Source organism: Buceros rhinoceros, unplaced genomic scaffold, assembly GCF_000710305.1.
Source record: "Buceros rhinoceros silvestris isolate BGI_N320 unplaced genomic scaffold, ASM71030v1 scaffold3605, whole genome shotgun sequence".
Lineage (NCBI taxonomy): Eukaryota > Metazoa > Chordata > Aves > Bucerotiformes > Bucerotidae > Buceros > Buceros rhinoceros.
The window spans coordinates 1-10,087 of NW_010412111.1; the positions used below are offsets into that span (position 1 = coordinate 1).

General features: G+C 42.3%; 1 protein-coding gene across 1 annotated transcript; it reads left to right on the forward strand.

The window, feature by feature from the left end:
• Positions 1 to 1,655: 1,655 nt before the first annotated feature.
• RNFT1 (ring finger protein, transmembrane 1) lies at positions 1,656 to 7,604 on the forward strand. The gene is made up of 8 exons (XM_010136234.1): positions 1,656 to 2,019; positions 2,335 to 2,411; positions 3,005 to 3,105; positions 3,724 to 3,877; positions 5,304 to 5,462; positions 6,231 to 6,296; positions 7,175 to 7,276; positions 7,470 to 7,604. Exons 1-8 carry the CDS (start codon positions 1,656 to 1,658, stop codon positions 7,602 to 7,604), a joined length of 1,158 nt encoding a protein of 385 aa, XP_010134536.1.
• The last annotated feature ends 2,483 nt before the right edge of the window (positions 7,605 to 10,087 follow it).

A 10,087-nucleotide genomic window follows, 5' to 3' on the forward strand; every position in this document is an offset into this window, starting at 1 on the left:
GGGAGGCAGCGGCCAGAAGAGGTGGGGAACGTTCCAGGAGAAGAGCCCTCATCGAGGAGCTCGTTTTACGTGAGTAGGGGAGGAGAGGTTCCGGGAGCCCGCGCAAGCCTGTTCCGTAACTGAGGGATGCGAAAGTTTGCTGGGCGGAGTGCCTGACAGGGAGGCCGCCTGACTGCTGCGATGGCATCGCCCCCTTCCCTTCAACACCGACCTGTCAGTTCTCGCAGAAGCCGCCCCTAAACCACCAGCTGAAGAGTGCGAACGAGGTTTTTTTATTCCCCCTCTTTTAAAACCAGCATTCACGGCCTGACCCTGCAGACACTCAGTAACACTGTTCACACAAGTCAATACCATCTCCGGTTTATTTGCTTTATTCGTGTTCAGAACATGACAGAACATGAATTTTGGCTGGACTGAAGTGTGAGGTAACATCTTCGGCCAACAAAAACATCGTAGAAGCAGCAGCAGCATTTCTAAGTGGTAGTAAGTTCCCCTATTTGGGTAAGGTTTAAATTAACGCAGTTTACTCCTGTAATCTCCATTTTAAAGGCTAAAGAATTGTAGGTTTGTGCAACTACGTCAAGAACTTCTTGCAGTGCAAAACTGATTTTGCTTTAACCTATTTGTATCCCTGGTGAAACTAGCTGTATACGTACTCTAAGCTTTAAAAAAACAATTTCAGAGGGGAATCTGGAAGAGTTTGAATTACTGAGAAAGGATTATTACAGCATTCCCAGTGCTTCAGTAGGATTATTAGACAGTGACAAGTACTGCGCCAAACCAGGCTTCAGAGCATTCTCTAAAATCATTACTCTCATGTCACACCAGTCCAGAGAAGTAGATTTAACCCTCTTTGACCAACGTAAAGACTGACACAGAAGTAAAAACTGCCCTGGGAGGCAATGTAAAGATGTCCGCAGAAATAAAACCTCATTTGGGTGTTCTCACTGTTAGATTACTGCATGCTGGCTGCATTTCTTTTTTCACCTAGACCATATGGCCCAGGCTCTTTTAAGTGGTTCTTGAAAAACGGACTAACCTGGCTCTGCTCGCTTACCCAGACAGGATAATCTCATTAATCTCATAACGACCCTCAATTTTGAGTGTGCACTGGCGTTCGACCAGACTTACCTCTGAACAAGTGCTGACCGTTTCACGGATGCATGTAACTACTCTTTGCTTCCTTCCCCTCGCTGTTTGCTCCTCTTTTGGCCTAATCCTGGTACTATTTTAGTGACATCATGCAGCACTTCTAAGATCTCTTCTGCACGAGCTGGTGCTGGTCTCCCGTTCAGCACTTTCCTGGTTTGCACTGAAGCAATGTTAGGTGTTGCTAAGCTGCCAGGTTCACTGCAGGCTAGAAAACCCGCACGGGAATGAAAGGACGTAATGTAACGGGGCACACAGAACATGGCCCTGAGGAGAGGGGTGCCAGCCCCGCAAGCCCGCTTTCAGAACAAGGGCGGGATCTCAGGAAGAGAACCTTGACTGCAAGCAGGCAGTCCCTCAGTACCATCTGGTGTATTTGTGTGACGGGTTTTCCTGTTGTTTCTTTTTTCTCTGAACTAGTTACCTCTTCCTTCAACGGTGCCTTTTAACATCTCACTCTAGGAGACAAACTAGCAAGAATCTGGACCAGGAAAAAAAATCCCACCATGCAACCAAATTGCAGTCATCTGCACAACATCCAAGGGAGCGTTGATGACTCTTCATCTTGCCAGAGCACCCACGCAGCGAGGTTGTCAGGAGAGAGCCCGTGCCATCAGAGCGGCGACGTTCGCATACAGCTCAACTCTGCTGTGGGAGAAGCCAGGGAAAATGCCAGTTCCCGACATTCCCAGAGTCGCTCACACGGACACGCGCACAGCGAAGCAGGGGGGCTCAACGATTCCACTCCAGACTCCGAGGAACACAGCGGCAGCTCCTTCTCGGAGCTCAGATACCTCCTCCAGTGGCTGCACAAAAGCCTGCCGTATATCTCCATCCTGTGTGTCAAACTGATCACGCAGCATGTAATCGGTAGAGTATAACAAAACACGGTCTGAGGGAACAGACCCTCCCCCCAGAGACGTATACTAATAACTATGTCTGGAGGATAATTCAATTTATTTTTAGCTTTATTTTTATTTGCTTTATTCATCAGAATGAGAGATTTACTAAACTACATTTCAGTGGCTGCTGTTTCCTTTGCTGGCATATGTACAATGTGCTTAATTATTCTGGCTTGATAGTCTGAGCTGTTAATTGTAATGACAAAGGCTGGTTTTTTAATCCAGTTCAGTAATTTTTTTTTTTTAATTTTCTTGTGTATAACTGACCCTTTTTTCCTAATAGGCATTTCTCTTGGAATTGGGCTGCTAACAACTTATATGTATGCAAACAAAAGCATAGTAAATCAGGTTTTTCTAAGAGTAAGTATCACCCTATGCAATAAAATTCTGTAAGTTAACCAAGACCTTGACATTTTGAAAGAAATGTGAATGGAGACACTGTTTTATTTACCTAAAATACTAGCTGTCATGCTTTTAAGACGGAAGTCTTAATGCTCTGTCCAGTGCAGAGCTTCTAAATAAGTAAGGTCTGCAAAGTACAAAAAGAGGGAGTTTTCCCCCATCTGACTTTGAATATTGAAATCACTTCAACTGCTAAAAGCTTTTTGGAATTGATGGAAGAGCTTCTTAACTGGGTTTGTGGAATCAAATAGCAGCTGACAGTTTAAACTTGCAGCTGTCTCTGCTGCTCCCAAAGGAAAATCTGTTGTTTCTTCAGAGTGGGATGGGGTTTGGTTATGGTTTTAGAAAAAACCTTGATCCACATCGGAACTGTTCTGTTGAAAACGTTGAAATGACTGCTTTAGCTTTCCACTGAGTTCTATTTTAATTGGTCTAAAAGCACCAAGATAAAATCCTTAGCAGTAGAACTGTTTAGGTCCAACAGGCTGGGGGTGTATTTGACACTGGTACTGGGATAAGGCCTGTGATATGTCCTGACGATTCTCTCACAGGAACGGTGCTCCAAGGTGCAGTGTGCTTGGTTACTCATCTACCTAACGGGATCTTCTCTCCTCCTGTACTACACCTTCCATTCCCAGTCGCTGTATTACAGGTAAGCAGGGGAACATCCCTACTGACACCATAAATCAAAAGTAAATATTAACTGGGTACATTTTATCTGGGCTGCTGCTGTTTTTCTTTAGTTGTGGCATGGGTTTCTCTTTCATTTTAATCTCCGTTCCTCCTCTTCTGCCAAACCGAACAGGTTACTGCCCTTAAAAACTGTATGTGGGATTTGCAAGACTAGACCCCATATGGCGCTGCTGTACCATGGGGAACGTACCTGGGTTTACTCCTAGCTTTGACCCTCCCACCTTGCCTTCGGAACGCCGGACACGCCATCCCAGGGCCGCAGTTTTTTTTCCCCTTACCGTTCCGCAGCTACAGCCCTGGCTGTAAATCGGCCACAGGCTGTATTGCTAAGTGCGACAGCAAGTCTGTCTCCAGAGGATGGGGCTTGTGAGGAAGGTGCAGGAGAGAAGGGTCAAACAGGGAAAGGTTGTCAGAGATAACGAATGATCACTTTTCAATAAAGAGTTCGTTTTCTTAGGAGTTATTTTTCCTCTGTGTAAACCAGGTTTCTTTTTTTAATTAAACCTGCCGTGGTAATTGCTGGTTATGCTTTCCTCTAAATGGGGTCTCCAGTAACTTCTGATACTTCTTTTTGTAGCTTAATCTTTTTAAACCCTGCTGTGGATTTTATGGACTTCTGGGAGGTACTTTGGATTGTGGGAATCACAGACTTTATTCTGAAATTCCTCTTCATGGGCTTCAAGTGCTTTATTCTCTTGGTGCCTTCTTTTATGATGTCCTTTAAATCCAAGGTAAGGAAACAAGCTGTATTTTTGCTGCCTTATGAAGATTCTTTTATGGTAATATTAGCTAATTATTAAATTCCATCCAGAGAAAAGTCTGTTTAATTAAAGATCTCTATGTAATCCACCACTACACTGTGGGCAAGAAAACCCCGTGGATTTCACGTTCTTCCCTGCTTGGTGCTAAGGAAGGTTTACAGTCTGAGCTGAAACAATTGCTTGTATTATGTCATCGGATAAATGGGTTTATTTCTGTCTCTAAGTGGGGGGATGAAGAAACCTTTTCTTTGCTGCACAGTAAGAATGCGGGTGCAGCAGTTAGCATGGAGCAGCCGGAGCACAGTAAATACTGTACTGGCTCGGCAGTAACTGACAGGGGAAGATTTTAAGATCTGCACATGCAGACCGCTATCTCTTCAAAAAATTATTTTGAATTTTCTTTTTGTTAATAAACTTAAGCAATATTTACGTCCTATCAGTGAATATGATTCACAGCTTTATTCCGCAAACCAGTGAAGTTTAAGAATTTCCACAGAAGCCTACACTGCTTGGTGGGGTATTTATTTTTATCCGCTTCCTGAGGTGAGACAGGCAAAAACAAATTTGATGTCAAAACAGTAAATACTAGTACTGGTTCAAAAAAAAGTAATAAAACCAAGTACAGTTCTATGTGTTAGCCTTAGAACAGGATGTTTTGGTATGTTTTATCTCTTCAAATGCACCAAAACAAGTATTTCTTAGGTAGAGCTGATTTCTCTAAGTACTGGTTTACAATCAAGATCTCTGTTTTTGTCTACGGCTAGTGATATAACCTCCAAAAAACAGTTATTGAAAATTCCATGACACCAGCTGTGACCTACAGTGTGGCTAAATTAAGAAGGCATCTGGTCAATAGTGGCAATTGTGGCGTTACCCAGTGCACATTCAGAAAGAGCACTTCTTCCCTGTGAGCACCCCAGCCTACACGGGGGTTAGTTATCACAAAACAAGGCTCCTTACACAGCCACGGAAGAGTGTTTACAGGAAAACAGTTTGTAACTCGTGTTCGTTAATAAAAGAATGGGCCTTACTCTCATTTTTTTAATGCTGAACGCAGGACACAGCTCTGCTAATGACAAGCTGATCTGTCTTATTTCCATTTATTTTCTAATGCTTACGAAGTTAAGCCTGATGGCATTGTTAAGGAGGTAGGCGTCGGAGAAAGCCACCCTCTTTCAGCCTTTTCACTTGATTCTCTGCAGTACAGCAATCGTGTTACTGCTTTTTGTACAGCAGTGGTGAGACTCATCATCTAATCTTCATTCTTCGTACTTATTTGTTTTTCAAGATATTATGAGAGAAAGTTACTCAGAGGAATAACAATGCATCTTTTCTCTGTATTTTAAAAATCTTTTGTGTTTAAATCTTGAGCGATTCCTTTGCGTGTCTTGCTTAGGGCTACTGGTACATGCTGTTAGAAGAACTCTGCCAGTATTACCGTATGTTTGTCCCCATACCAGTTTGGTTCCGTTATCTTGTTGGCTATGGGGAGCTGGACAGTGGACTAGGATGGACCCTTGGGATATTGCTGGGCCTTCTCTACCTCATCCTAAAAGTATGTGAAATCTTTATATTCCTCTCAGACTGTTTTGCAGTAATTATCACTGGCGGGTTAGAGACACGTGAACTAGCACATTTCTGAAGGCACATTTGGAAGGCTAACAGCCTTCCAAAACTGACAGGAAAATGGGCTCAGGACACGAAAACTTCTTTTTCCTGCATCTGCTCTGGGAATGGATTGGGGTTGCAAGGCAAAGCACACTGTTCCTATAGGTCCCCTCACATCAGACACTGATCAGACTGTTAGCAGATATTCAGGAAAAGAGCTTAAAAATTAAAGGTAAATTTCATGGCTAAAAGAATCACCATTTTCCAGGAAACTAGATTTTCTGTCAGCTAGTGTGATGCTAAACAAGTTAAACGTAGGTATTCACCCTGGCTGCCTACTTCACCAAAGAGCTAAACTGCCACACGCCTAACCAGACTCAGTACAAGTGTGGCTTCGAACGTGGACAGTCCTCTGCAGACTGCTGCAGATGTGATAACGGTGCTGACACACCCGCACTCGCATGCTTCCTTTCAGAACCTCAGCGCTATTCTGCTTTTGAAGAACAGATATCTACTGGGAGAAGCTCTTCTTAGTTTGGTGACATATTAAGGAATTAAAGTAGGGTCTATTGGAACTAAAGCTTTGCTTCTGTTCCTGCCAACATCAAACTAGCAGTGAGACATCTGGTGTTGGAATCTGCACAAAAGCTTGGAAGATTTTTTGTTTCATAGAGAAGAATATGAAGCATAACTCAGGTTTTCTTTCTCATTGCAGCTTTTGAGCTTTTTTGGACAATTGAGAAACTTCAGGCAGGTCTTACGGATATTTTGTACACGACCAGTGAGTACCAAATTCTCTTATGACAAAACAATAAACCCAATTTACATCAAAATACTTCTGTTTAAATACCTCGTTCCTCTATTGCTTTGTGTTGTCCTAGCAAGAGACAACTGCATTTTTAAAGTAAACCCTGTACGCATGTTCTCCCGCTTCACAGTCTGAATTCCTAGACTATGTGATTATGTTGTCATCTGAAAAACAACAAAAAACGCCACCCAAAAATCTGTTCTGCATGTCTCTTGCGATGAACCTACGTGAAGTAACGCCCTTTTTGTCCTGCCTCTGACTTTTTAACTGGAATAAATACAGCTTGGATGCAGGCAGAGCTTTGTGCTGAAATACAGTGAGAGCTGAAGCTTGCCAAAATAATTGACATGCAGGTAAACCCTGCTAGAATCTCTCTCTGTAGTTAAGAGGTATCGCTCAGAGTCTGCTGTTCCTGCAGTAAAACGCAGAGGACATTTTGGAGCGCCGTGTCTGAACTAAAATAATAAAGCACTTCTCATTTTCTAAGTGCTACCTCCATGAAGTTGGACTTAACACAGTGTTCTGCTCAGAGGTCACTTAAAATCAAACTGCTAGAGACTTTTGCAGTAACTGCCATCAGGGGAAGATACTAACTAGACACAGAAAGCCTGGTAATCAGGAGCATATAAGCTTTAGGCACCGAGTCAACTACGAAAAACCTTGGTACCATTTCATTGGCTTAGGGATCGAATAGTTTTCCCAACACAGCAGCCCCTACTCCCAATTCCTGTCTATTAACCAAAACAAGGAAGTTTCAGCTCCAACCAGGAAGCTTAGCTCAAACCGGGACATCTGGTATTTCTGTGTTGGCTTTTTTACCCCCCCCTAGAAACTAACACCTTGTTTTGCAGCACTACGGGGTGACAGCTAGCAAGAGGCAGTGTTCCGAATCGGATGATATTTGTCCAATCTGCCAAGCTGAATTTCAGAAGCCTATTCTGCTTATCTGTCAGGTAACACACATCATCAGAATTATTTTTTGCAAACTTAAGAATATTTTAAACCCCCAGTAAACCAAACAACATGAAGTTAGATTAATGCGTGTATGTCTTTGGAGTATTTTTAGAAATCAGGCTATGCAAATAATCTGCCATCATATAAATGGAAGAGCTTAGAAGCTCTAAGTTGTCATTCTTTTCATTGCAGCACACATTTTGTGAAGAATGCATCTCTTTATGGTTTAATAGAGAAAAAACGTGTCCACTCTGCAGAACTGTTATTTCAGACCATGTTAACAAGTGGAAGGATGGAGCTACATCTATGCATCTACAGATTTTCTAAAGCGTGTCAAGCAACATGTTTCACAGTTTGTTTGCTCAAGCTAAGGTGTTTCAGTTTACTGCAGATTAAATTGTTGGTGGCACAAGGAACAAGTTTCCAAATTTTAGATAAGATGCTTCTATCAAATGTTCTAGTATTGAAGAGTGCAGAAAATGTTAACTTGACCTTAAGTACAGAAAAGTTTCCAGAATGAGTACAGAAAAGCCAGCATTGCTTCTCGTCAAGTCGCTGAAAAACGCTGCATTACCTCTTGCAGCAGCTTTTTAATTCAACATTTTATTTAAATGTTTAAGTAGCGTTCCAGACTGTACTAAATTGTATTTATCTTTCCAACATGACTCAACCTAAAAGGTCACCTACCGTTTTTATTAAGATTGTGAGCAAATTTTATACTCTGGACTACAGTGAGAATTAGAGCGACCTGTCACATGTGGCACTAAGGATCCTTTAATGCTTGTCCCAGAGAGGAGAGAAATTAGCTTCTTATTCACGCCCCTGTAACAGCAACTATTTCTCACTGTGCCTGGAGATACACCATGTTTCTCCTCTAGGTTCTTGTAGACTTCTAGTTGGATCTTTGGCTTACTACATTAACCAACCACCGATGTTAGTTTTTTACTTGGCATTTTATAAAGTGGGTATTTTTAAAACAAATCTTTAATACTATATTTTTGTCGTAACAGGAACCAGATTTTCTTACAGAGGAGAATCTATTTTATACTATATGTGCCATTTGTAGTATGCATAAAAATCAGAGAGAATAAATGCATTTAAATCTATTTGTTTGGTGCACGTTGAATAAAGAAACAAGATTCGTTGCTGTTTCAGTATTAACTTACATGTAAGCACATAACACCAGCTCACTGCTAGGTGTACTCGTTCTGTTAAACTAATGTCTCTGAAAGCCAAACAACCTCCAAAGGCCTCAACTTACTCATGACTAGTCTTTATGCTAATTACAGAGCTAACTTAGTACCATCGCACTTTTTTTTTTTTCCTACTTGTCTTTTTCACCTCGCTATTCAGGTAAGACTGAAAAAAAAAACAAACCTCAAAGTATTCTCTTACAGCAAAGTTAAATTAAGTTGCCATTAACTTGAGCTTGTCTTAGCTGAATACCCTGAGGAAACTTCTACATTAGGCAAAAAACAGTTAAAAAGTTAAGCACTAACTTGCTGAATGATGTAGCAACTCAAGTGGCCAGGCAGGGTGACCGAGTACTACAAAGACACAGCCAGATTTCTAGGGCTGACAGGGCATGACGGGAGGGAGTCCTCAGAGGTGCAGCTCAAAGCGCAGTACTAGTAGAATTTAGTATTCTGAATAAAATCTAATGAGATGGAAGATTGAAGCTCGGAGGTCCTATTTTGTGGGCTTTGCTCTAGCACGCTGTGTCTTTGCTGACTGTCTTTTGTTTGAAGCGCACTGCAGCTCAGAGCAAATGTGCCCTGTGATCGTTCCACCACGTATCTGAGGGACTGGGGGAAAGGACTCCAGCTTAAAGAACGCAGGCAAAAGCTTCTGAGTCTGTAATTGGAAACTTACAGGAGTAGAAGAGTCTGGTCTCATGGGGCCTTTCCCAGCAGGTGAGGTACTTCGTCTGGAGAACGTGCAGCTGAATGGTGGTACAGCAGTCCTGAGGGTGGCAGGGAAGGGCTGGGCTTGTGCCTGCACCTCCCTGTTGGCAGAACAAAATGCTCTTTGTTTCCTCAGAGATCGCGCTAGGCTTTAGCTTGCATTTAAAGTTCGTACCAGATCAGAACTGTTTGTTATTTACATTTCATCAGTGCTGATACTCAGACAGCTGCTGCAGCAGAACTTCCCTTGAGGGACAGACAAGAACTGCATCAAGGAATGAAAGAGAGTAGGGGGAACTTCAGGTCGGATTCTGAGTCTCTGATGGGCCCACAGAGACTCTGGCAGCTCACTTGGTTACAGAGTCATACTTAAGACTTCCGCAAACTCCATCATGACCATACAGTTTAGCTAAAGAGAGTTTTAAGGATTTTTTCTTCATGCAAGTATTGTGTGAGCACTGTGTAAACACTCCGAGGGCTATATTTAATTTAGTCAACAAATAGCACCTTTAAAAAGAGCTTTGCTTGTGTGAGTAAGATGCGTGACTAACCCAATACACACTTTGTAAGGGCGGATGTAATAACCAACCCCTTCTAAAATACTGGGCAAAACAAAAATTGTAACTTACCCTGGATTAGCTTTTCCTGAAATGCTAATACCAACAGCTTCGTCACTTTTTAACTCAAAAGTCCTCTCAGAGAAAATATAAACTAAAATCCATTGGACTTGGACATAATGTTAGAGCAAGGAAATACACTTCCTGATACTCAAATATTGATTACACTCATTGCCTACCAGTAATGGGCAGCCACTCCCCGGAATTCCAGTACCCTGTGACAGACTTCCGAAAATCTTCTTAGAATGGTAGGTCTGAATCACCTGGTCCGTTCTGGAACGCTAACTGG

Coding starts and splice junctions, on each gene's coding strand:
- RNFT1 (XM_010136234.1), top strand. CDS start 1,656: ATGCAACCAAATTGCAGTCATCTGCACAACATCCAAGGGAGCGTTGAT. Junction 2,020..2,334: donor GATCACGCAGCATGTAATCG/GTAGAGTATAAC, acceptor TTTTCCTAATAG/GCATTTCTCTTGGAATTGGG. Junction 7,277..7,469: donor CTATTCTGCTTATCTGTCAG/GTAACACACATC, acceptor TTTTCATTGCAG/CACACATTTTGTGAAGAATG.